Source organism: Gallus gallus, chromosome 1, assembly GCF_016699485.2.
Source record: "Gallus gallus isolate bGalGal1 chromosome 1, bGalGal1.mat.broiler.GRCg7b, whole genome shotgun sequence".
NCBI classification, from domain to species: Eukaryota; Metazoa; Chordata; class Aves; order Galliformes; family Phasianidae; genus Gallus; species Gallus gallus.
In genome coordinates, this window is record NC_052532.1 from 49,531,742 (window position 1) to 49,557,560 (window position 25,819).

General features: G+C 54.6%; 3 protein-coding genes and 1 non-coding gene across 24 annotated transcripts in view; all 4 read right to left on the minus strand.

Annotated features, from left to right (window-relative positions):
- Positions 1 to 32: 32 nt before the first annotated feature.
- On the minus strand, positions 33 to 18,529 carry SREBF2 (sterol regulatory element binding transcription factor 2). Its single transcript, XM_015289037.4, has 19 exons — positions 18,361 to 18,529; positions 17,024 to 17,392; positions 16,756 to 16,937; positions 15,868 to 16,008; positions 13,663 to 13,884; positions 12,806 to 12,920; positions 12,441 to 12,622; positions 11,348 to 11,540; positions 10,478 to 10,659; positions 9,049 to 9,322; positions 7,553 to 7,722; positions 7,246 to 7,414; positions 6,622 to 6,742; positions 5,217 to 5,326; positions 4,262 to 4,394; positions 3,837 to 4,005; positions 2,930 to 3,115; positions 2,505 to 2,616; positions 33 to 1,421 (listed from the first exon to the last, which is right to left on the minus strand). The coding sequence occupies exons 1-19, from the start codon at positions 18,440 to 18,442 to the stop codon at positions 1,201 to 1,203; spliced, it is 3,333 nt and encodes a 1,110-aa protein (XP_015144523.2). The 5' UTR covers positions 18,443 to 18,529; the 3' UTR covers positions 33 to 1,200.
- MIR33A (microRNA 33a) lies at positions 3,280 to 3,348 on the minus strand. The gene has a single exon (NR_031395.1). It is a non-coding gene; the product is annotated as a microRNA 33a (primary transcript).
- A 268-nt stretch (positions 18,530 to 18,797) lies between the features above and the next one.
- On the minus strand, positions 18,798 to 23,152 carry CCDC134 (coiled-coil domain containing 134). 7 transcript variants are annotated; one of them, XM_015289056.4, is made up of 8 exons: positions 23,079 to 23,152; positions 21,679 to 21,748; positions 21,419 to 21,536; positions 20,688 to 20,809; positions 20,425 to 20,509; positions 20,054 to 20,235; positions 19,832 to 19,903; positions 18,798 to 19,190 (listed from the first exon to the last, which is right to left on the minus strand). In XM_015289056.4, the coding sequence occupies exons 2-8, from the start codon at positions 21,727 to 21,729 to the stop codon at positions 19,065 to 19,067; spliced, it is 756 nt and encodes a 251-aa protein (XP_015144542.1). In that variant the 5' UTR covers positions 21,730 to 21,748; positions 23,079 to 23,152; the 3' UTR covers positions 18,798 to 19,064. The 7 variants fall into 7 exon arrangements, with proteins under 7 accessions (XP_015144542.1, XP_046763511.1, XP_416223.4 ...); XM_046907555.1 differs by lacking the exon at positions 23,079 to 23,152 and adding an exon at positions 22,532 to 22,745; XM_416223.8 differs by lacking the exon at positions 23,079 to 23,152 and adding an exon at positions 22,266 to 22,482.
- Positions 23,153 to 23,962: 810 nt separating this feature from the next.
- Positions 23,963 to 25,819, minus strand: part of MEI1 (meiotic double-stranded break formation protein 1) — a 36,583-nt gene continuing 34,726 nt past the window's right edge. For all 15 annotated transcript variants that reach the window (XM_040668832.2, XM_040668800.2, XM_046907480.1 and 12 more), the window contains 2 exons: positions 25,389 to 25,498; positions 23,963 to 24,173 (listed from right to left, as the gene is read on the minus strand). In XM_040668832.2, coding sequence (XP_040524766.1) covers positions 24,137 to 24,173; positions 25,389 to 25,498 — 147 coding nt within the window. In that variant the 3' untranslated portion in view covers positions 23,963 to 24,136. The remainder of the gene's footprint in view (positions 24,174 to 25,388; positions 25,499 to 25,819) is intronic.

The window sequence follows — 25,819 nt, forward strand, 5'->3', positions numbered from 1 at the left end:
GGGGACGGAGAAGAGGAGCAGGGCACGTGGGATACGGCGGTGACACCACCTTTATTGGGTGAGGGAAGTAGGCTGCCGACAACAGCTGCCTTCCACCCAAAACCAACAAAAAAGTTACAGTATATACACACATATAAAAACTGTAGGGATAGACGGGCACGGAGGGTGGGAAGAGTAGAAAAAGGGGGCAAAGAGCCCCCAGAGGAGGAAAAGCAGTGGGCAGCCTCAGCCCCTCATATAAGGGACAAGAGGAAGGCTGAGGGCCCTCAGATCCTCCTCCCCATTTACTGAAGTACAAAACTGACCCCCGGGGCAATGGGAAATAACTGGGAGGTCGCAACAGGTCAGAGCTGCTGTATTTTAGTAAAAGAAGCAGATAGGAGGTGGAGGAGGACGTGACTTCCTGGCAGGAGCACAGATAAGCCAGGAGCTCTGTGCTGGGCTTTGTGGGGAGAGGGGGTGCCCCTGTGAAGGAGGAAGGAGGGCACCATGGGGTGTTACGGAGGTGATAGCACTGCTCCCATGTTGGGACCCCAAAGCCACATCCTGTGCAAAAGGACAAGGGCTGTGAACTGCTTGCCAGGCCCCAGGGGTGCAGAGGCTGGGGGGCAGGCTCAGTTCTGGGACTGGGAACCGAATCAAATAAACCATTTCTAAAAGTTCCACCTGCACTGACATGAAGGCACCACAGCCAGCAGCTTCTGCCCCCACCACCTGTGTGGACTGGCCACAACCTCACCTCTCTGAAATGAGGAGGAAGATGGAGAAGAGGGGGGGCTGCTGTGTCAGTCCCTACATTTGGTAAAGCCACAAACACTCCTATTAAAAAACAGCGGTATAAAAACGGTACAGAAACCCACCACTGGCCCCAGGTGACGATCCCAGTAGGGTCAGTCCAGAGGGCATCAGCACCAGGTCCCTATGGGCAACCCCAGCACAGCCACTGGGTGTCCCTACTACAGCGCCCCGCAAAAAGTGCAGGGGCAATAAAGCCACACCTGGGCCAAGATTAAAAAAACAAACCCTCCCACTCCCACCCCAGCATGACCCCCCTGGCATGGCCCTAACCTACAGCACTGATTTTTTTTTTTTTTCTTTTTTTTTTTTTCTTTTTCCCTCCCTCTCCTTTTTCCTTGCATTTTTTTTTCCCCAATTCCTTTTGCAACATGGAGGAAGTCCGGGCTGAGGGCTGGTGAGGTGTTAGGAGGCGGCGATGGCTGTGCCCCCACTCAGCTTGACAATCATCTGTTGGCAGTCGTTGCACGAGCGCTTGTCCCCCACCTTCTCCAGCGTGCGTGCAGCCTCAGCCAGCAGGACGGCACGCTGGCTGGGCGAGGACAGGAAAGAGAGTGGGAGGTGGCGGCAGGCCAGCAGGATGGCAGTGGCTCGCTCCCTCTGCCCTGGCAGCGTGTCCAGCTCCCCTGCAACCAGAAGAGAAAAGAGCTACGGGAGCTGCTCACCCCAGGGAACTCCTTTAGCAGAGTCTCAGCTATGGGGATGATCAAAGAATCATTAATATTGGAAAAGACCAATGATATCATCTTGTCCAACCATCCAACTACCAGCAATATTGCCCACTAAACCATGTCTTCATTGCCACATCCACCCTTTCCTTGAACACCTCCAGGGATGGAGACTCCACCACCTCCCTGGGCAGCCTGTGCCACTGCAGCACTACTCTTTCTGAGAAAAAAATTGTTCCTAATATCCAACTTGAACCTCCCCTGGCATAACCTGAGGCCATTCCCTCTTGTCCTTTAACTGCGAGTAGAGGCTGACCTCCACCTCACCACAATCTCCTTTCAGGTTATTGGAGAGAGAGATAACGTCCCCATTGAGTGCCTCTTCTCCAGACTCAACAACCCCAGTTCCCTCAGCCCATCAGAGTTGTACTCCAGACCCCTCACAGCTCTGTTGTCCTTCACTGGAAATGCTCCAGGACTCCCATGTTCTTCTTTTAGTGAGGGGCCCAGAACTGAACACAGCACTCGAGGTGCAGCCTCACCAGAGCTGAGTACAGAGGGACAGTCACCTCTCTGCTCCTGCTGCCTGCACTATAGCTGATACCAGCCCGAATGCCATTGGCCTTCTTGGCCACCTGGGCACACTGCTGGCTCGTGTTTACCTGAGTATCAACCAACAGCCCCCGATCCTTTTCCTCCATGTAGCTTTCCATCCACTCTGCCCCAAGCCTGTAGCATTGCAGGGGGTTGCTATGACTGAAGCGCAGGACCCAGCACTTGGTCTTGCTGAACTTCATCCCATTGGCTCAGCCCAGTGATCCAGCCTGTCCAGGTTCCTCTGCAGGGCCTTCCTACCCTCAGGCAGATTGATTGACACTTCCTCCCAAATTAGTGTTGTCTACAAACTTACTCAGGGTGCACTCGGTCCCCTCATTCAAATAATCAATAAAGATACTAAACAGGATGGTCCCCAATACCAACCCCTGGCTGGCTCTACACAGCACCCAATAGCCGTGGCCAAATGCAGCTCCCCATGCTGACCTTGCTTGCTGTTCTGGGTTGTGCGACGCCTGAGACTGTGCTCCAGCAGCTGGTGGGTGCGGGTAGGGCTGGCCCCCGCCATCAGGCGCACGGTGGCCTCGTGAAGGAAGACCTGGAGGGATAGCAGGGTGGGTGGTGAGGGGTGGGCTGGAGGCAGCCTTCAGCTGTGTCAGCAGCACAGTGCTGACACCCTGACAACAAGCAGAGCCCACATCCACCTGCCTGCGGTTTGCAGGTCAGGGCAAGAGGAAGGAAAGACAGGAACAAAAAAAAAGCACAAATTGCTTTTGACATGTAACTGAGCAACCTGGAAAGGGAGAAGGCTGAACTGCCAGAAAGAGGGCAGAAAATAGAAGAGCAGAAGGAGGTGGTGCTCCGCTCTTCCCTTCCCCACTCCTCTGCCAGGAGCAAGGGCCAAAGCTCACCTTGCGGTACGCGGGCCTGAAGCCGTGGGCCAGCTTGCGCAGGCTGCCGAGGTCACGCTGGAAGCCAGTGAGCTCGGGGGGTGAGGCATGGTAGGTCTCACCCAGCGCCTGGCTGCTGCTCGCCTGCTTCTGCCACAGGCTGGTGCGGAGGGACAGCAGCAAGTCACAGGCCAGCAGCTGGATCACCTGCAGGAGCCACAGAGCAGACACGGCTCAGCACCAGGCGAGGAGCACAGCAGCTCTGCACAGCTCGCCAAATCCCTTTTCCCCATCTTCTGCTGCCCCCTAGCAATGCTTGCTGTTCCAGCTGCCCTTCGGAGAGTACCTGCTCTGTCGAATAGAAAGCGCCTCTGTACTGCACTGCAGGAACATTGCACAGTTACTGCCAGCACATGCAATGCAACTACAATGCACTACAGCTGCCACCCAGGAGCGACAGGGACATGAGCTGTCCCCATACACTGTGCGGGGAAGCTCCAGCTTGAGGTGATCCTGCAGAGAAGAGAAACAAGCAACGCGCCTCCTCAGGAATAGCATAGCACAGTCCCACTTTTGCAGGAGAGGGTTCCGATGCTGCCTGAAATGGAGTGGCCCTGACATAATGAGGTCTCTTCTCACCGGTGGCAGCAGCTGCCCCTGGCTGGACAGGGATGGAGGTTTTCTGCAGGCCAAAGTGGTCAAAAAACAAAACGCAGCAGAGAAGAGGTGGCAGGTACTGGAAGGAAAACGACACAGCACCTGCAGCACTGCTCCTCCGTACAGCAGGGACAGAAAAAAACATCAATGCCCTTTAGAAGGAAAGGGTGAAAGCATCCCCCATACTCCTATCAGACTCAGGACGAGTGGAGAAAACAGACACAACCAGGCCACGACGGAGCGCACGCCACCCATGGTGTGTAGCCCTTACGTTGCTGAGGGGAGTGCTGGAGGCACCGCTGCTCATGTTGAGGCTGTTCCACAGGTGGCTGCTGGCCCTCTCGCAGTGACTCAGTGAGCTCTGCTGCCCATCCGCCTTCGATGACAGCGACGCCTGCATGGCTTTGCACAGGTGGAAGGTGGCTTTCACCAGGGCATTCCTGGAAGAGAAAGAGCCGTGCCTTCACAGTGCTATGTTGGTGTCACCTGCTCCACTCCATGATGAGGAATTTCTTCCTTATGTCTCACCTTGAAGCCATTAACCCGTGTCCTATCACTACATGTCTCCGTAAAAAAACATATCTCCCTCTGTCTTTCTTAGAAGCCCACCCTCAGCACACAGGGAGCCCACGGCTGCGCAGCACAGGCTGCAGCCTAGAGAAGGAAGAGTGGGAGTTTAGGAGCAGCACCACGCACTCAGACATCTCCAGGGACTTCGGCAGGCGCTCCACTATGCTGAAACGTGACCTCACAGCTGTGTCATCCCCTCTGAGCCAACCGATGGCCATAGCGACTGCTGCCGACCACCACCTGCACACCACATCCGGGCCTACAAGAACGGAGTCACGGGTTAGAACCACAGAACCATTCAGGCTGGAAAAGACCTCAGATATCACCCGGTCCAACCGTAAGCCCATCCCCCCCATGCCCTCTAACCATGTCCTCAGTGCCACATCCACATGGCTTTGAAACACCTCCAGGGACGGTGACTCCACCGCCTCCCTGTGCCAGTGCAGCACTGCTCTTTCTGAGAATAATTTTTTTCCCAATATCCAACCCAAACCTCTCATTCTATTGCTGTCACCTGGGAGAAGAGGCCAACCTCACCTTGCTACAGCCAGAACTTACTCCATCTGCTTGTCAAGAAACACTGTGACACCCATGCTGACAAGGCTCTGCACTCACCACCCCAATCCATCAGCTCCTCTGTTATTCAGCATTCCACCAGGAACACCTCTAAGTCAACCTATGGCCAAAGGATACACAACCTGCTGCCCAGGGCTACCTTTAAGTTTCATGGCAATACTGACTCAAATGCAAGACTTCCCTCCCAGACGAAAGGCATCCCCTAGAAAAAGGGATATTCAGCTTCCCCACTGTGTTTGCGCTACACATTCTGAGGAGCACCAGCAGCATCCCAGTGAATGGCCAGATGCTGTCTACATCCAAACACCAAGTGAGATGAATTCCCCAGTGCTTGTTTATAGGCTGCGCTCCTCCCCTCCCTGTGCATCAGGGAGTGCTGCCCCTGTCAAGCCTCCTTCCAGCACCAAGGACTGCATTTTGGTCAGGCCTGGAGCTTAAAAGCTGGGGAAGCACGTGGCAGCAGCATTTCCTGCAGCTAGTGGAGCTTCTGCTCAGCCAGACTTACCCAGGGCTGATTTCAGCATAGAACTGCTGGCAAAGGGCGGTGCTCCACTTCCCATTGAGTCCAGGAAAGAGTTGAGCAATTTCAGGTATTCCATCGCGCTGGAGAACTCGCTGAAACAAGAAGCAAGCTAGAGCTTCGCTATGCCATCAAGCAGGAGGCACCAAGGCCTGGAGGCGTTTCTGATCAGTCATAACATGTCTTTCAAACAAGGCTGACCCATTAAGGCAGCAGGTGGAGGCAGAAACTTCAGGCTCCACCAGTATCACAACACTGTCAGACCTGAAGAGACCTCCTGAGAGTGGGAGTGTATGGACCAGTTTGAGGAGTACCACCACACCTGCCTGTGTGCACGTTCCAGGACCTGCACCGCAGCTACGGAGATGTTGGGACTTACAGTGGACCTTTGGCAGGGTTTTTGCTCCCTAGTTAAGGGACAGGGGTCAGGCTGTGCCCAAGTCCTTCACAAAAGGTGGCGCCATGCTCCAGGGAGGGACCAGTCTGCGTACACCACGAAGCAGATTAACTCATGTAAGACACATTTCAAGTGAAAGATGATCCACATTAGCACTTAGTCAGCACCCCACGTTCTACAGGCACTGAGCAGAAGCCGCCAGCATCCCCTCCAGTGCGTTAAATCTGCTGATGGACACGACATATGTTATGAGTTGATTACAGGCTCCTTTTCAATCACTGCCTCCAGAAGAGGCTGAAGAATGTTTTCGCAAGTGACTATTTGCATATATGCAAATATACATGAATGCAAGTGACAATGTGGCAATGATCTAATTTCCTCGGACATGCTACAGAGGAGGATCTATAGCTCCTACCCCTGGAGGGGGAAAAAACAGCTCCCTGCGTTAGGAAAACCAGTCCTTCCAGCCAGGAGACTCCACTAAGGAACCTTCCCACCTCAGGCATTTACCCGCACTATTTTGGGACGCACGGTGCAATATGTGGATTTTCACTGCCAGTGCGTGCAATGTTTTGTTTGGTTACAAGAATGCATAACACAGGCAGGCAGCGGGGTCACTCTGCAACATGCCAAGGCCTTATGACCCCGCACACGCTTTGGCCAACTGAAGCGACAGCGGCACGCTAATTTTAGCGTTCCTGAACATTGCATTGTCAGCAGAGAACGTGCCAACCTGTTCAGGAATCGATGGGTACCACGCCAGCTGGCACCAGAAATGCCCGCTACATCTGACAACAGCCAGAACTGCACCTGAGGCTTCAGAGATCGTCATATGAAGAGGCAAAGCTCACCCTGCCGATACGCTGCGGCGGTCAGCCTTACGTGGCCATTCCAAGTCCTGGTTAAAGACTAACCCGCACATTTGCCTCGGAGCACTCGGTGACCATCAGCTCTGCTTCAGAATCTACAGCTGCCCCCAGCACTGGAACTTACCACGGTTCGTCCTCCTCTTGTCCCACCACCTCTTTCCTGGTCTGAGGCTTCACAAGGGAATCCACTGCTCTCTCCAGCAGGTTCTCACAGAACGCCTGATGAACTTGTGCTATGGGATCCGCTACAGAGAAAGGAAAAGAACGAATTCAACACATTTTTCTTACCTACAGTGATAGCCCCCTCCTGATAGACAAGAACACCTGCATTTTAAGAGTGAGAGGAAGAGCAGTAGAAGGAAACCCCTGAGGAATTACTGCAAAACCTTCTGAAGACTGAGTTTTCAGAGCCTTTTTAATCACCGTTCTTACTAATTATCAGCTGTATACAGCTGCAGCCCGAGGCTAAACATCCCTGGGACACTTCAGCCACCCAGCGATGCTGCTCTGGGGAGGCTACGCTCCATCACCCCCCTCCGGTCACCCCACACAAAAACAGATGACATACGCAGGGCAGAGCCAGCTCCTGCAGTCCTAGGAAGCACCTCCCAACTGCCCACCACGTGCAGGGTGAAGATGCAGGAGAACGCTCTCTAAGACACCAGCTTTGGTGCCAGAAAGCACAGAAGTGGAGGCTCCCAGGGCAAAGTACAGGCAGCCCCACACCCAGAGCAAAAGCAGCTCTCACCGGGGTTCCTCTGGGTGCAGTACAGGCTCTCCTTGGCAGCAGACTTCACCGTCCAGCTTCGCTCCACAAAGAACTTCTGTCCCAGAGGGTGGCACAGCCAACGCAGCGAGTCGGGGATGGCGCTGCGCTCCGAGCTGCACAGGCTCTGCGCCTGGCTTAGGAAATAGCTCTGGGGAAAGGAGAGGCACCCAGGGGAAGTCAGACCACCACACCCCATAAACTACAGACACCAGAACTGCCAAGCTTGCAGCCTTTTCCCAGAGCTCCGCGTGGAGCTGCAGTAGCAGAGGACGACACCGTGACTCACCGCCAGGAAGCCCAGCTTGCCTCCGCAGCGGGTCTTCAGGCCAACTGCAGCCGTCAGGTGGATTTCAGCCATTGTGCTGGGTGGGATCTTCTCTTCGGCACACTCGGCCAGATTGACGGCACACAGGGCCATGTGCAAACCGGAGTAAGCGGAGCTGGAGGGGAGTTTACCTGCACCAACAGGAGAGAAGGGTTAACCTGAGGCACGGCAGCACCTGCTACTCTGTAGTACCATGACTTGCTGGGGAACCGTCCTAGGCAGACAACCCCAGCTAAGATGGCGTAACTACAATTCACACAGCAAAATTAGGCAGAAGGAAGTGGAGCTTGGATTTCTGATGTACTTGTAGCCTATTCAAATTGCAAATCAGTTTGCCAAGGAGGCAGCAAAAACAACCGTTCACAAGGAACATTCAAGCACTTCCTCAGTACACGTGCCCATGCCGAGGTTTCCAAAGCACATCAACACCAACTGGCCATCTGCGCTTCACACAGCTTCAGAAATTTGATTTTTCTCCAACAGTTAACCCTGGCCTCTGCTTTCACATTGCATTCCCAAGTGACAGACAAGAAACAAGAAAGAGCAGTGAAAAATGACTGGATTCTATCAAAGGCTGCTTGGGACAGCCTCTAAGCCACCTCTGCAGACTCCTGGATATGTAAGAGGCCACTGCAGTTGCTTCAGCCATTCTTATCACAGAATCACAGAATGGTTGGGTTGGAAGGGACCTCAGAGCCCACCCAGTCCCACCCCATGCCATGGGCAGGGCTGCCGTCCAGCAGCTCAGGCTGCCCAGGGCCCCATCCAACCTGGCCTTGAACCTCCAGGGATGGGACACCACAGCTCTCTGGGCAGCTGTGCCAGCACCTCATCGCTCTCTAAGTAAATTATTTCTCTCTAACATCTAACTTAAATCATCCCTCTTTTAGTTTAAAACCATTCCCCCTTATCCTATTACAACTTATGTAAAAAGTCAGTCTCCTGCTTATGAACTCTTCTCAAGTACTGGAAGGCCGCAATGAGGTCTCCCCATAGCCTTCTCTTTTCCAGGCTGAACTAGCCCGGCTCCCTCAGCTGGTCTTTGTAGGAGAGGTGCTCCAGCCCTTTGAGCATCTGCATGGCCTCCTCTGGATATGCTCCAGCAGCTCTGTACCTTTCCGAAGCTGAGGTCCCAGGCCTGGGTGAGGCCTCACAAAGGCAGAGCAGAGGGGGACAATCCCCTCCGTCGCCCTGCAGACCACCCCTCTTTTGATGCAGTCCAGGATACTGCTGGTCTTCTGGCTGCAAGCACACACTGCTGGCTCACATTGAGCTTTTCATTCACCAGAACCCCCCCCAATCCTTCTCTGCAGGGCTGCTCTCAATGAGTTCTTCTCCCAGTCTGTATTCGTGTCTGGATCTGCCCTGATCCAAGTGCAGCACCTTGCACTTGGCTTTGTTGAACCTCATTAGGATATCGCGGGCCCACTCTTCAAGCTCTACCGCCTCTGCCTTACCTGTGATGTGGAGCTGATGGAGCTTGTGGTAGGCCAGAGCTGCGTCCCGAGCGCTGGTCTTGGCCTCATCCTCAGAGCCCGCAGTGGCCTCTCTGGCCCTCCACTGGTGAGAGGTCCTCTTCAGCAGCCATCGCACCAGCGCTAGCTTCTGCAGGCTGTAGCGGATGACGTTCCAGGAGAGGCTGCAGGCCAGGTCCAGGCGGGAGGCCGGCAGTGCTCGGCCCAGGACCGACAGGCAGGTCTGCAGGTTTGATGCTGCCGCAGCAAAATCCCCCTGCAAACATCGTGGCGAAAGGTTACACAACAAAAAGCACAAGCAGAGAGATGCCCTGGGGCCTCCTCACCACTGGGAGCAAGACAAAGCAACGTGTGACCTATGGTAAGAGCTTCAGCTGAGGAAAGTCAGCAATTGAGAGTACTCAAAACCAAATTTGGCCCAGCACATCTCATCTGATACAGAGGCCTGGTCCTGCAATGGCTGCAACAGCTGGGAGACACACTGGCACCAGCTGAAAGCAGCTTCCTGCCTTCTCAGACAAGGCAGAAGCTTTGGGGTGCCCACGTCAGATCTGAAATGCTGCCTCAACAATGGAAAAGAGCTGGAGGACAGGGGGATGCAGTGAACACCCATTCCAGTTAGACTTGTTTAGCTTGGAGAAGACTAAGCTCCAGGGAGACCTCATTGCAGCCTTTCAGTACTTGAGATTATAAACATGAGGGAGAGTGGCTTTTTACATGGCCTAAGAGTGACAGAACAGCTGGGTCTGGCCCTAAACTAAAAGAGGGGACATTCAGGTTAGGTGTTAGGGAGAAATTATTTACTCAGAGAGTGTTCAGGTGCTGGCACAGCTGCTGACACAGCTGTGGGTGCCCCATTCCTGGAGGTTCAAGGCCAGGTTGGATGGGGCCCTGGGCAGCCTGAGCTGCTGGATGGCAGCCCTGCCCACGGCACAGGGTGGGACTGGGTGGGCTCTGAGGTCCCTTCCAACCCAACCATTCTGTGATTCTAAAGATTCTACCACCCAGGCACTACGAAAACTGGTGTGAAACCTGTTACAGCAGCCAGCTGGTAGCTTCTGCTGAGCTATCATCAGGACAAGCTCATGTTACAAAAAGACACCCTTGAGCGCTGTTTGCCAGCAGCAGAGGCCAGGACTGGGACTCAAACCAAGCCCCTGCTTCCAAGGATTGCTGCAAGATGCAACAGCAAGGCACAAGGACAGAGCTAGGAGCCTGTGCCTCACTAATTCAGGCTGAGGGAGGACTGCAATCTGCTCAAGACAAATCAGCACCACCAACCTCTCTGCAAATCAGACCGGATCCCATCCAGAAATACCACACTCTTGCCAAGGCACCATCTCGTTAGGCCACTTTTCCTACACCTCCTCCTACGAGACGCATGTGATGCAAAGCAAGGAGGCAGCCCTACCCGTGCCAGGTCCAGGTCTGCCTGCTTGCGGTGCCTCCAGAACGTGACCGACGACCTCGAGTGCAGCCGGGTCACTGGCTCTCCGTGCACGAGGAGCTTCACAAACACGCTGAGGACGATCACACCATTCACGAGCCACAGGATCAGCGTGGGCATCATCCAGCCAAACCATCCACCTGTGTCTGCAACAGACACCCCAAAAGGAAAGGGAGAAGCTGATCCTGACACTGAAAACGCTGCAACAGGATGAGCCCAGACCAAGAAGGATGTACGGCTCTGTTTGCCACTTGTAGTATCGAGTTTTGCAAAGGCTGCATTTTGCTGGGAAACAGCTCTTGCATCAACAGCTCTTCATCAACGCCAAGCCACAACATTCCCAACCTAACTGAAACAGTTGTTTTCACAAGGCTGATTTACAAGACCCAAGTCAGCGCTTCTAAAATAATCTTAATGCAAGACGGAAAGCTATCAGATACACCCATTGGTATTCAATACCTCGGGGTCATTTTCCAGTCTTAATTAGGTGTACAAAGCAACAATGAGGAAGTACGGCGACCAGCTGGCTAAATGACAACACACCTACAGAATCCCTGAGCTCACCTTCAGTTGAGCTGTCCTCTAAACTACTGACAGTATGGAATAAGTACACTAAGCGAGGCAGTTTAAACCTATAGCAGCAATGTTTCTGAAGTAATTCTTCATCTGCAGCTTAATGTGACAAAAAAAATCAGCTAAGCTGCCTTAAAACAAATTAAACGTGAAGATCATAGAATCCTTAAAGTTGGAAGGGATCTCTGAAGGCCGTCTAGTTCGACTCCCCTGCAACGATGCCTCAAAGAGATCCCAACTCACAGCACCCCAACTCTTTACCGGACTCAATGGTCAGCATGTTCCTGCCAGAGCCGTGGCGCGTGAGGCTGTCGGACTCCGGACTCCCTCGGGCATCCAGAAGGGATGTCAAAGGGTTGAAGGAGAGGCACAGGAATGTCAGGGCACACAGGAGGATTCGGGAGCGGTCCACCATGCCAAGAGCCACAGGAGGAGAGTCAGGTTCATCCTTAACCTTCAAAGGATTTGGAGCGGAGAGATGAAAAAACATAAAGACTGCTCAACGTTCCATAAAACAGAAAATGCTTATGCAGGAGGAAAGAAGGAAAGAGACAGAATAAGTTTTAAAATTTAAGATCAAGATCAGTAAGAACGCCAGTGGAGCTTTCCCTTGCTTAGTAAGGTCAGGCTGAAGTACTCGAGTGCCTTCACCTTCCTCCTGCTCCCAGTCACATCAGTTACCACAGACTGGAACCCTGCTTTGTGCCAGGACTAACTTCTTCTCTGAGGGACTCCAAGAGGGCTCATTTCTTCCAAACCCATCAGCTAAAGGCAGCTAACAGATCGCTGTAAATGCAATTACTTACAGCCTCGCTACCCACAGCTGAGACAGTCATCCTTTTCCAAGCTCTCCTGCTTTATTCATAGGACATATCTATCTCCTGAAAGCCATGGGCAATTTGGGTTGTGAACATTCACCATGGGAATCATAGAATCGTTTGAGTTGGAAGGGACCCTTGAAGGCCATCTGGTCCAACTCCCCTGCAATGAACAGGGACACCCACAGCTCCATCAGGGTGCTCAGAGCCCCTCCAGCCTGACCTTGGCTGTCTCCAGGGACGGGGATCCACCACCTCTCTGGGCAATGAGTCCATAGAGAATTGACTGGTGTTGAAGCCTAAGCACAGTTCCAGCAGCTAAGGCATGGCTCAGATAATACAGCTCAGGCAGCAGCCTTAATCATTAAAAATAAGTAAATGAAGCATTCCCGTGCTCCTTGCTCATCCTTACAATATATGCCTGATCCCTACAGCTCTGCTTGCCCGATGTCTGCTAGCTCCATTCTTGAGAGTTACGAGAACATAAACTGTGGCCCTTAAGTAACTCTAAATCTGACAAATCGAGTCAGAAATACCTTTGCATCATCAAGGAGTGGGCTTCCTGGCTCTGAATCAATGGAATAGGGGGAGAAGCCAGCCTGTGATCCCGAATCAGAGGCGGGAGGAGACATCAGAAGAACATTCTGGTTGAAGTCATCTATCTTCAGGTCCGCATCGTTGTCAACCAGACTGCTTAGGTCAATGCCCTTCAACAGTTCTGCAAGAATCAGAACACATCATGTACACCTCTCTCAATCCTACACCCTGCTAGTCCTGCTCAGAACACAGGCCACTTCCCATGCAGCATGCACCTATCTACCTCTACCAATGATAAAGAACCGAAAGAGGGAGCCTACATCCATGCAAACCACCTCCTTCCTGCACAGACACCACAACTCACTGTTTTTCTGGTTAGCCAGCTTCAGAACCATGTTCTCCTGTCTCAGCTTATGGTTGGCCTGCTGCAGGTATTTGATGTAATCAATGGCTTTTCTCAGGACTCCAGACTTGTGCATCTGCAAGGAATTAAGACACACAGAAAGCAGTTTGTACAACGTGCTTCCAGGGTTGCTCTTGCTCATAGGGGTACCACAACCCTATGTGTCACAGAGGGGGATACAAACAGAAGGGTGTAGAGGGCCACTTGGCAGCAGCAAAAGGAAATGAATAGTAGGACATGCTCGGGGCCAAGGTATCCCACTTCGGAAGGCACATAAGGACTGGACAACATGGCTTGAGTCCTTGTATCTCAGATCTCTCAACACTTTTATACAAATAGTACAATGAAAACAGATTAATATTCCAATTACAAGAGTTCACGTCTTGGCTTCAGTCAGAAACAGTCTTTTGAAAGTATCATAGTTTTGAAATGAACTGAATGGCTCTTTTTGGGGATGATGGAGCAAGCTGCTCTCAGTTAACCAGGGTTCACCATTCAATTGACATAAGCGGTTCTCTTCCCCTCCTCAGTCCCTCCTCCATCCCCAAGAAAATACATGCTTCCAGCAAAGCCTGCCAGCATGATGTAAAACAAACAGCACAGGTCAAACACGGTCCAAGGTGGCTTCAACTTCAATACCTACTGGAATCAAATTGGAAAGCTCTGTGCAAAAAGACACTGCTCTGAATTTTATCGGATCGCAACATGCACGTGCATACTCCATATCTATACCCATCTGCTCCACTTAATAGAGCAACAAGCAACTGAGGACACAAATATTCCTGACACCACACTTGCTCTCACTGCACATCCTTTACCTTGGCGTCTGTCCCCATGATGAGGTCCTTCAGCTCAATGATCTTGTCATTTATAGAGGATCGGTAACGCTTTTCAATGATGTTGTGAGTTGTTCTCCTTTCTCCTTCCTTAGGTGGGTCTGGTTGCTTGACACCTCCAGGAACTTGTTTGATAGGCACCTTTTCTTGCCCCATCATCACTGGCATTGTGGTCAGAATGGTTCCATTGCTCCCAACAAGGGTCTACAAAGATGACACACAGTAAGTGTCACCAGCATTCAGCCAATATAGACAAGATTATGATGAGAAGAGCAAACAGAGTAAACAAAAGCAGAATCAAGAGAAGTCCACAGAGCTCAAAAAGGAAGAGGTATACAATGTCCTCCCATATTCCTTAGCTGACACAAGCATGGAAACAGCAGCATAGGAAAAAACATCCACGCTGCCTCCCACAGTAAAAGGATCTCTTTTCTCCAAGAGTATCATCACCCCGACACCCTTTCACCAACACCATGATCTGATCATCCACAATTTAAACAGAAACACGGACCAAAGCTCCTTCCTGCCTTTAGAGTCCTTCTACCCCACATCTCCAAATGCAAGAAAGTCACTGGACCAACAACAGGCAATGCTACTTCTGAACCCATAACATTAGAGAGGTTCTGACTGTGGAAAGACAAACTCTGGCTTGAAGTTAACTTGAATTAGATTGCATAGGGGAAGAAAAAGATCCCTACCTACTTTAAGTGACAAAATACCTTCAGATGAGTTATTAAGGCAGAGGGATATACACTGATGTGAAGAGCTTGGACTTCTATCGCTCTCTACAACAACCTGAAAGGAGGTTGTAGCAAGGTGGGTTGGCATCTTCTCCCAGGTAACAGTAATAGGATGGGATGGAATGGAGGTGGTGCAGTCACCGTCCCTGGAGGTGTTCCAGAGCCTTGTGGATGTGACACTGAGGACGTGGTCAGGGGGCATGGTGGGGATGGGCTGACAGTTGGACCAGGTGATCTTAGAGGTCTTTTCCAACCTCAATGATTCTATGGTTTAGATATAAACAAACCACCTCCCCCCAGCCAAAGCAGTGCGAGCTGCGGAGGAAAAGACGGTGAATCCCACCAGAATGGCTGCACAGAGGGCTTCTAGGACAGTCAGACCAAAGGAAATCATTTAGATTGCTCCAACCACTAACATCAGATTGGGGAGGGTACAGCTGGTCTCTGAAGCACACTCAGAATCAGAGAAGTTGTTATGGAAAAAAAAAAAAAAAAAAGAGTTATTTACACTGAAAGTCAGACTGATGTAGGCAAGACTAATTTAGCCCCAAGCAAACTAAGAATCAACTTTGATTCTGAAATAGTTCTCTAATTGGCATTATAGAAGTGAATGTAGGTTCACATAAAGCTGGAAGTTGAGAAATAAGCAAATTTAAGCCTTCTATCTTTCCTCAGTTAATTTCCAGCATAGTTCAATGCATTCAGAATGCTCTGTGGGTTGTGTATTTGCCAGACTCAATCACATGAGCCTCATCTCCACGACAAAGTGAGACCTAACAGCAAGTAAACTGAACATTTTGGTCTGGCTGCTACCAAGGGCATAGGAACCCCATTGAGCTATGCATAAAGAAGTTAAGTGCAGGCTTGCAAGCTTATCTCCAGCAGTAAATATTCGAACAGAAGGACCTTTGCAGAACGCACAAGGCTGTGATAAAAGCCTCTTTGGGGCACAAGCATCTCCAAGCTGACAAGTCATGGCAGCAGTGCTTCAGGGCCATCTTGAATGACAATCCCAACCCCTTGCAGCACGTGCCCTTTGAGGAGTAGTTTAATTAGTTTTTACATTCAACATTTTGCCATTGGATTCTACGGAGGGAGAAAGGGAGGTCCGCAGCCACTCCGAGTCAGTTGGCTTTAAGCGTCTTTCACAGAGGTTAAAGACCACACGGAGTTCTTTGGTCATACTCCTCTCCTGGTGATGCCAGAAAAAAGGTAAACAGGGACCTGCCCTTGCTCTGTGCTCAATGGCCATGAGAGGCTGCCAAAAATGCACAGTCTGTGTTCTCAGCCTTGGCAGAAGTGGCACATTACTCACGTTGGACACGTTTAGAGCAGCATTTGGAACCCCTCCCATCCCCACCGTTAGAAAACTCCGAATACCAAATCTCCTTCTTGTATAAGGAAATAACATCAGTGAGGGGAGGAAGAAGAGCAGTCACGGTGCTACCTGCAGTGCTGTGGTCTGGATGGGAGTGGTGAGCGCGGTGAGCGCTGGGTTCTGCACTGCAGCCATGACAGGATTGCCGTCCGTCTTCAGCGTGGTCAGCACGAGGGAGTCCGTCTTGATGATCTGAGGCTGGACCAGAACCTGCACGGGGAGCAGCCAGAGGTGAGGGATAAGCACTGCTCTGCTCCTCTCAGTGGTCAGAGGCAGTGACAACCCACGGTGCTGACATCAGAGAGCAGTAGTAACCCAGTGCCCAAAACCACCAAGGAGCTGACGAAAGGGATCCTCTGCCCTCGCCTGTAGCAAGTTCCCTGTGTTAGCTGGGGGAGCCCTCAGGGTGCAACACATGGCTGGGGGTAACAGCAACAGGGCGAGAGGTGATGGTCTCAAGTTGTGCCAGGGGAGGTTCAAGTTGGATATTAGGAAAAACTTCTTCTCCATAAGAGTGGTGCTGCAGTGGCACAGGCTGCACAGGGAGGTGGTGCAGTCACCGTCCCTGGAGGTGTTCCAGAGCCGTGTGGATGTGGCACTGAGGACGTGGTCAGTGGGTACGGTGGGGATGGGCTGATGGTTGGATCCAAGTGATCTTTTCCACCCTTAATGATTCCGTGCCACGGCACCTCCCAGCGCCAGCAGCGGTTCTTCCCTCTGATTTAACTGGGAGGAGGTCAAAACAAGCAGTTACTTTGCTGTGCCACCACTGGCTCTTTCAAGTACCTCACTGACTCCCAAATACAGAGAACAATACAGAGGGCCCGGACAGAGTTGAACCAGAGCAATCCGTCCGTATGGAGCGTTCCCTAGAGAAAGACGCTTATCTGACACTTATCAATACCTACTGAAGGTGAGAGCCAGGTGGACGGGCCAGGCTCTTTCACTTCCACTTACCGGCACCTGCTGGACCTGCGGTGCTGCCACCGTCTGGACCGTGGCGGGTGCCAGTGCCTGGATGGTGCCACCGGCAGCCTGCGTCAGCACACGTGGGGCCGGCACCGCCTGCACCTGCTGCTGGATGGTGACCGGCTGCACCTGGGGGGACGTCACCAGGCTCTGCACCTGAGGCTGGAGAACTGCAAAGCGGGACAGACGTCAGGGACGGCACCACGCCGAGGCCTTCTAAGCTTTCCGCCGTGGAAGCGACCAACCCCAACGCTACCTTGGAAGCTCGTGGCCGCGTTCTGGTAGAGGACGGGCTGCTGGATGATCCTGGTCTGGGGCGCAGAGCTGAAGGTGGGGGCGATCATCACCGTCTGCTGCTGGAGCTGTGGCTGGAGCTGGGGCCGGGGCTGGAGCAGCGGGGCCGGGCGCTGCGGGGCCGGGGGCGCCTTCACCGGGACGCTCTGCAGCTGTGGAGAGGCGGCGGGCGGAGGGAAGGGCTGCGGGGCCTGGCCATAGGGCCGCGCGGCATCCAGGGCCCCGACGCCCGTGCCACTGCCACCACCGCCACCCTGGAAGGTGCCGCACAGAGGGTCCGAAAACAGGTCCGGGAAGTCCCCTGCCTGGTTGCTGACGAACTGCAACATCTCTGCAAGGAGGAAAGGGAACGTTTGGGGCCGGTTGGTTCCACGGGACATGGGGTCAGGGCTCAGAGGCCAGCAGCGGGCACAGGAGGAAGCGGTGGCTTCAGAAGGCCCAGAGGTAGCCAGGAACTCAGTGTCAAAACACTCCCAGAGTTCGGGATCCGATATTTTCAGCTCATTGCCGCTTGTCCAATCCCCATTCCAGCTTCACGCTCGGAGGAGGAGGCTGAGCAGCCCCATGACTTCAGTAGGAGCCGTCCTCCCACCTGGGGCTGCCTCACACCGCCCATCCTCTGCCCACGGAGCCCCGCGGGGACACACGGATGGTGACTCACCCCGACTTCGGGTAATTTCAGGGATACGGGGAAAATGGGGAAACATGCTCAAGAAAACAGCGCTTTGCAGAACTTGAGCTGAGAAACGCACGGGTTTGCCTGAGGGGGTCCCACGGCCAAAGCTTCCTCCCAGTTGCCCCCCGCTGACCACCTGAGCTCCCCCTGAGCCCATCCCACCACCCGGCCCGCAGGACCCCACATGGCACGGATAGCGCAGGGGCGGTACCCGGGTACGGAAGCAGCGCAGGGGTTTGTGGCGAAGGGCCGGCAGCAGGGCTGTCCCCACACCACCCCACGCCGCACCCAGGACACACAGCGCGGCACTTTCCCACTCGATGACACTGCCATTTTGCGAGCAGGTGGCCCTAAGCAGGTAAGGCACAGACATAACGCGTCGGACGTGCTCCATCCGACGCACTCCGCGCTTGGATACGGGGCCCTCCCCGGGGCCACTCGTTAGGATGGGCACTAATTACCGCTTCGCCCCCCGCTGCCCTCTGACGTCATGCTGCTCGCCGTGACGTCACGCGCATGACTCAAACCCGCCAACACGCGCCGCGGGGGCTCCCCCGCACCCCCACGTAGCCCACGCGCGGCACGGCACCGAGCCCCGCGCCCCCGCCCAGCCCCGCGCTCACCGTCTATGTCGCCCAGCGTCAGCTCGTCGCCCAGCTCGGTCAGGGTCTCCATGCCCTCGGTGCCCAGCTCGCCGCTCTCCATGTCGCACGGCCCCGCTCCGCTCCCCGCCCGCTCTAAGCGGAGGAAGCAGCCCGGCGCCGCCGGCCCCGCGCCATCTTGCACCGCCCCGGCCCCGCCCCCACCTGCCCGGCCCCGCCCCCCCCGCGCTCTGTCACTGGGACCAGGTCGGCGGCAGCCAATGGGAGCGCGCAGCGCCGCGTGGCGTGATGGCGCGTCGGCGATCAGCAGCTGCGATTTGCATGCGAGGCCGCGCCCCCTTCCTTCCGCGCTGCATATTCATAAGGGGGCGGGGCCGAGCCCACGAGCGTGAGCCCCGCGCCGCGCCCACTTCCCTGCCCACCGCCCTCTCCATGGCAGCGAGCAAGAAGCCTCGTCGTAAAAAAAATAACAACCGTTCTGATTTATTCCAGAAAAACAACGCACGCCCCGTCCCCAGCGCACGGCCCTGCAAACATCTGACGTGTGGCGCCCCAGCGCCCGCTGCTCGGGGATAAGCCCCGCTTCGGGGCCGTGGGACCACTGGGCCGCATCGGCTGAAAAACAAAAATCCACCCCGAAACTCACAGAAGCGGCTGCCAGGGCATCCCCAGCCCAGCCATGGGTGGGAGCGGCTGCATCGGTGCAGGTCCCGGCCCCCTCGGGCCTACAGCTCAGACTGCGAGCGAGAGATGCGCGGGCCCTTGCGGATCTCCTTGCGCTTCTCCTCCTTCCGGCGCCGCTTCTCCTCCTCACGCAGTGCCTTCTGGAAGGTGTCAGCGCTGGGGAAGAACTGGGGTGGGCAGGGGGTGGAAGTATGAAGGAAATGACAAATTCAGTGTTTTGAGGGAGAGTGGAGCTGGAGCCTGGCATCTCCTGTGGAGCATAAACCGCCACAAACCCACCAGAACACAACCAAAACCTTCCAAAGCCCAACAAAAACCCAGTAAAAACCCAACCAGAACACAACAAAAACCCTCCAAAGCCCAACAGAACCCTTCAAAACCCAACAAAAATCCTTCAAAACCCAATAAAAACCCAGTAAAAACCCAACCAGAACACAACAAAAACCCTCCAAAGCCCAACAAAAACCCTTCAAAACCCAACAAAACCCTTCAAAGCCCAACAAAAACCCTTCAAAACCCAACAAACACCCTTCAAAGCCCAACAGAAACCCTTCAAAACCCAACCAGAACACAGCAAAAACCCTCCAAAACCCAACAAAAACCCTTCAAAATCCAACAAAACCCTTCAAAGCCCCCCCTAAAAAACAGTAAAAACCCAAGCAGAACACAGCAAAAACCCTCCAAAGCCCAACAAAAACCCAGTAAAAACCCAAGTGGAACACAACAAAAACCCTCCAAAGTCCAACCAAAACCCAACCAAAACCCAGTGGAGTCACAGAAGGGGGACTGTGTGGCTTGGCCACCCTACCTCAGAGTGGTCAGCTTTGAAGGGATTGCGGTAATTAGGGGACTTCTCGCTGATTCCCAGCTCTTGAGCCATCTGTGGAGCAAAGCAAAGCCCCTGTGGGAGACCGTGACCACCGCCTCCTCCCAGCCCTCATCCCTCCAACACTTCAGTCCCCACCAGCCCCCACTCCTCTGCCTGCCACCTTCCCCCTGCGGACCCCCAGAAGTGACCTCAGGGCCGTACCAGCCCCAGGAGCTGGGAGTGAGGCCCCTGCTCAAAGACACCCGTCAGGTTGCAGAAGCCGATGCCCCAACGGATCAGGTTGTTCCAGTTGGAGTTGCGGTCGAAGTAGTGGTGCACAATCTTGGGGAAGCGCAGCACGACGTCCCCGAAGAAGGCCGTGTTCTCCACCACATGGGAGTAGGCTGAGGATGAGAGGAACCAGCCCCGTCAGCAGGACACCCCCCACACCCCAAAATGCCAGCTTCAGGGCATCACCAGCTATGGGATACCAAGGATGGACATGGATGGACAACTCCCAAGAGCAGGAGTGGGAGAGAGGACGCAGGCTGTGAGAGCCTAGCTAAGCGGGTTAAGCGATATGGAGCACTCACCATCCTTCAGCTTCTCATCCTGGGGGAAAGGCCCATCCGGGGGCACGTCTGCAGCTATGAGTACAGCCCGGGAGTCCTCCAGCACCTGCAAGAGCCCTTGGTCACTGCCCTCTCAGCCCACGGGGTACCCCGCTGTGTCCCTCCCTTCCCCTTCCTGCTCGTCTATGAGCCCTACTTCTCCTGCCTGCCCTCCCCAGCATCACTAGGTGCTCCCCAAACCCATCCCCCTGCACCACGGCACCCTGAGCCCATCCCACACTCACTTTGAAGAGTCCCTTGAGCATGATGTCAATGATTTTATACTGTTGGTTGATGTCATTGAGCTCGATGAGGTTCTTCAGGGCATTCATCTGGTCCTTGCGCTTCACCTCGAACAGCTTCTTATCTGCAGTGCTGTCAAGGGCACTGCGGGGCTCTGGGCATGCTCGCAGCCTGCTCCCAAAATGACTTAGCCCAGTTCTGGGAGTGGGGTATTGGGGCCAAGAGGTGGGATTCCAGATACCCCAGCAGGGTGCTTGCTAACACCCAGCACACAGGAGCAGAAAGAAAGAGCACTGCATGAGGAGAACATCAGACACCACCTGAGAAACTCGCCTCAGTACCATCCCCGACATCTCATTAGCAACTCCCTCCCACAGAAGGATGATGAGGAAAGTGCTCGGCAGTGCTGGTTGATGCTGGGGCAGCATTTGAGCAGGGACTGCTGCTTCGTATTGCCCAAGAACTAGCAGGTGGCAATATGGGGCCCTGGAGGTGTGCAGTGCCAGCCCTGATCCAGGCAGGACCAAAGCCACATCAGGTTGCTCAAGGTCATGCCCAGCAGCCACGTGACACTTTGTTCAGCTTGTTCCCTCGTCGTTTGCAATAAGCATAGCCTTAGGGCCCTTCCCTCCTCTCTCCTCCATCCCCTCTGTGCCACGTCCTCACATGCAAGTGTTCCCTGACCTCCTCAGGTGTGAGCGTGACAGAGGCATGGCACTACGGGAAAGGATACAGATCTCCAATCCAGAGCCCATCCTTTGCTTCTCCAGGTCTGCCAGGCTGCCCTCGGGCAGCACCACCGCCAACAGGATGAGGCAGATCCAGAGGAAATCCATCGTGGAGGCCACAGCCTGGAACGAAACAGACAAAGCCAGTGACAATGCAGAGATGTTCCCCACAGGAGTCCTGCTGGCCCACCGGGCCCAAAACCGGTGACAAAGCAGCCACTGCCAGGTCAGAGCTAAGGTTCCCGTGTCCTCGCTGCACACCCACCGCCATCCCCTGCTCACACACAGCAGTGCTGGGATCACCAAGTTGAATCATCAACGTAACCGACCAAGTCCTGTCAATAAACCACATCCATTAGCGCCACGTCCACACATCTCCTGAACACCCCCAGGGACGGGGGCTCCACCACGGCTGAGCAGCCCCCTCCAGTGCTTCCCGTGCCAAAAGCAACGTGGTGTGTTCCTGCACCACCGGAGCCCCAGCAGCTCGCACACCATATGCACACTCCAGCACAGACTACACCACAGAACCGGGGAAGATTTGCCTGAATCTTCCCTAATTTAAGCAATCCGAACACCGGCTGTGGCTCGGCCATGAGGTCATGACCCAAACGACGACCCCCCTTCTCTAGGCTAGCAAAACCCTCCATGCAGATGTTCCTCCGCGCTCTCCGAGAGCCCTTCCTCGTGTCTTCACACCCGCTCAGGGTGAAGAGAAACGCTGCAGAGCTGCTCCCCTCTTTGCACACCGAGCACCGGGCTGCCACGGCCCGTCCTGTGCAGCAGATGGGGAGCAGTTCCCCCGTGATCCCCAGCAGTCCCGGCCAGCTGCCTGCTGCACACAGAGCTCACCCGTCCGCCTCGCCGTCTCCCATTCTCTTAATTTAGCCGTGCTTTTCCAAAGGCGCGACAGCCGCTCCGTTGCAGACACTTAGCGCTTCCCGTTAACGCGTTATTAATGACTTTATAGATTCTCCCGGGGGAGCTGCATCCCAACAGAGCACCTCGGAGACCGGCCCGGCACTGCCCCCCTTCCCCTCCTCGGTGCAGAAGCACACAGCGGGGGAACGACGGGTGGCTGCGCCGCCGGGAGCCCATCCCCGCACCGTCAGACGTACGTGGCTCAATCTCATGTCACAGCCCGGACCGAAAGCTTCACGAGTTAAGCGGGGTGTCGGACTGCTCCGGCGGCATCTCCAGCGGAGCCCCAGCCGGACGCTCCAGCGGAGATGCTCGAGCGGAACAGCGACGGCACGGCCGCATCTGCTCGCCTCCGGGTCCCTCACCCGCCGACCTCGGACACGTACTGCGGGGACACGAGCGGCACAGCTCGGCGATCTCCGCCAGCCGCAGAGCTGCCTGCGGAGGGCTCGGCAGCTCCGCACGGCTGCGGGCTCAGGGAGACGGAGTTCCTCTTCCAAGCGGCGCTTGGCCAGGGCTGAGCGCTCCGGGCCGCCTCTCTCTCGCGCGCACGGAGGGTGCCACAGTCCTCCGGGAAGCGGCCAACGCGTGGCCGTGCGGGGCAGCTCACGGCGGCAGCCCGCGGCTCCCCTGCGGCACCCGGCACCGGCCCGGCCCCGCGGAGCGGCCGCCGCACGCCCGCCCCGCATTGACCCGCCCGGCCCGCCCCGCGCCGCCCCGACCCGGCCGGCCCCGAGCCCCTACCTGCGGGCCGGGAGCGGGGCCGGGAGCGGCGCTCAGAAGCACCGCGCTGCCATGCCGCCGCCGCCTCCCGCCCCGCCCCGCCGTGTCACTTCCTGAGCTCCCGCACCGCCCCGCCGGCCGCCGTACCTCGGGCTGCGGCCGGAGCGGCGCGGCCAGCAGGGAGAGAGAGGGGATGCTGCCTCTTTGTTCTGCGCTGTGAGACCTCACCTGGGGTGCTGCGGCCAGATGGGGAGTCCTCAGAGCAGGAGAGACGTGCACCTGTTGGAGCGTGTCCAGAGGAGGGCCAGAGAAACGATCCGAGGGATGGAACGCCTCCCTGCGAGCACGGGCTGGGAGCTGGGGCTCCGGGGAGACCTGAGAGCAGCCCTTCAGTATCTAAGGGGGGGCTATAAGAAAGAAGGGGACAGACTCTTTAACAGAGTCTGCTAGGATAAGACAAGGGGAAATGGTTTTAAACGACAGGAGGGGAGCTTTAGAGGGGCTGTAAGGAAGAAGTTGTCTACAATCAGGATGGTGAGGCAGTGGCACGGGTTGCCCAGAGAGGCGGTGGACGCCCCATCCCTGGAGACATCCAAGGTCAGGCTGGAGGGGCTCTGAGCACCCTGATGGAGCTGCGGGTGTCCCTGTTCATTGCGGGGGGGGTTGGACCGGATGGCCTTTGAAGGTCCCTCCCAGATCAAACAATTCTCTGATTCTCCCCTTCCCAGCGGGACACAGCTCGTTCCTCAGCCCCTGCTGGCCCGTGGGAAGGGCAGAACAAGGATGGCGCCATCCCCCAGCAAGGCAGATGGAGAGCACCTCACCCACCATCCAGCAGTGCTGTAGTTTACTGTCTGCAGAGTGTCAGCTAAGCGGCGTCCCACACGGAACACAAAAAGAGGAACTGTTTAAGAAACTGTGCTTTATGAACGATATTCAACAAAAACTTAACAACAAACTGACTTCCTTGGGCCGCTTCCTCTCTACAGCCTACAAGGAGCAAATGGCAGGGTGCCACCTCCCATTCTGTTCTTTCCTCATCACTCTGTTGCGTGTACCCCATCTTGTCATTTCAGTCTTCACTGTGGCAGGGCTATCGTCACACTGCCCACACATCTGTCATTGATGGCATGAGTGGAAAACAAAGGGAAGGCAGAGCTGAAACTCCAGCACGACACTGGAATTCCCACATTTGACACAGTGCTGACAGGAGGTAGGTAGAGTCTTAGGACATCCCGAGTTGGAAGGGACCCATAAGTATCATCGTGTCATTACTAAACTGCCATGGAAATCTCACCAACCCATGGGGAATGTTTATGCGGGTGAACCCGAAGAAAGCTTTTTCTTGATAGAACAGAGGTATCCAAACTACTCCAGCAATGTAACAAGACTTCTGTCCACCCCTCTCACCCCTATACAGACCAGCAAAGAGGAACTTGATGGGGCTTACGTGGTCTTGACCATGAGAACTTCCACCCCGAGCTTCCCACTGCAGAGAGGCAGTGTCACACAAGGACTGGGCATGAGGATAAACCACTGCTCACAGATAATGCACACCTCACCTGCCACGGACGCTGCCCATGGCTGAGGACAGCGTCACCCCGCAGGCACAAGGGAGGAAGTCCCCCACCCAACAGGAAATCATTGCTGGGGCCCATTCCATATCTGCTACCTATTCGATGCAACACGGCACGATGATAACAGGAAGGCAGTTTCAGACATAAACAGTACTGAATTTAGCACGGGCATCAGGTTCCCTCTTTCCCCAAAAGAAGTCTGGGAGTTGCTCCTCCCTCCCATCCGTGCAGAAGAAGAGGATTTGGTTCTCAGCAGGGGACTCCACTGCTCAGGTGGAGCAAAAAGAAATTCAGTAACTCCACTCAGCAGTTTCTGAACACCTGCTGTACTTTAAAAGTGTTCGAGTTACCTTTGGGTTGCCACGACTTCACACGCTTAGCAGTGCTAGTTAGCTCACAGACAGAGGTTAAGTGGCTGCTCAGCCCCCAGGGAAATCAATATGGGAATCGCTTCTGCTTTGAAGTCAACAGGCGCCCCAGCCTGCCCCTCTTTCATTACACCATCTCTGCCTTACAGATTAATGCAATCCCGGCACAGACAGCCATCTTTCATCCCAAATACCTCTTCATTTCCCAGACGTCTTCTCAAATTTGAGAATGTTGAGGTATTTCATCTCAAAGTTAGCCAACTTTTTGCACTGTTTGCCTTTGGCTGAAAATGGTCAGGAGCAGCAGATTAAGTATCCCTTCTACTTCTGTTACAGCTCCCGCCCTCACTTTTCTTATCAAAGGCATTTGCCCAGCAAAAGGATACACAATGTCCTGATGTTTTGCACAGGTGTTCGTCTGCTGTGGAAGGTGCTCCAGCAAGGTCTGAATGGTCCGTGCCTGCACTGGCTCCACCTGACAACGGCTGCTCTGAATCTGAGCAGTCAGGAGAAGGAATGGTTTCCAGATGAAAAGCAAACTGTTGTTCTTTCACACTTCCCTCCTGCATCTCCAGCCAGAGCAATGAGACCTCCAAACTTTGATCAAGGAGCCCATGACAGTACTGACAACACAGTTCAGGCAGCTGCTGGCATCAGTCATGTTCTCATTTCACCACTCAAGGCCAAGCAAGCAGCTGCAGGATTCCTCATCATCTCACTATAGCCTCAAAGGAAGCTTATGGCTCCCCATCAAAGGCTGAAGCAACCCCCTATGGAACTCCCTTCTCACTTTCCTAGGCAGTCACTGCTTTCTTAC

Coding starts and splice junctions, on each gene's coding strand:
- SREBF2 (XM_015289037.4), bottom strand. CDS start 18,442: ATGGAGAGCGGCGAGCTGGGCACCGAGGGCATGGAGACCCTGACCGAG. Junction 10,660..11,347: donor CATGCTGACCATTGAGTCCG/GTAAAGAGTTGG, acceptor TGTCTGTTGCAG/ACACAGGTGGATGGTTTGGC. Junction 1,422..2,504: donor AACCCAGAACAGCAAGCAAG/GTCAGCATGGGG, acceptor TTCTGGTTGCAG/GGGAGCTGGACACGCTGCCA.
- CCDC134 (XM_015289050.4), bottom strand. CDS start 23,023: ATGCGGGGCGGGCGTGCGGCGGCCGCTCCGCGGGGCCGGGCCGGTGCC. Junction 20,810..21,418: donor GGGCTCTGGATTGGAGATCT/GTATCCTTTCCC, acceptor ACAGCACTGCAG/ATAAGAAGCTGTTCGAGGTG. Junction 19,904..20,053: donor ACTCCCAGCTCCTGGGGCTG/GTACGGCCCTGA, acceptor TTTGCTCCACAG/ATGGCTCAAGAGCTGGGAAT.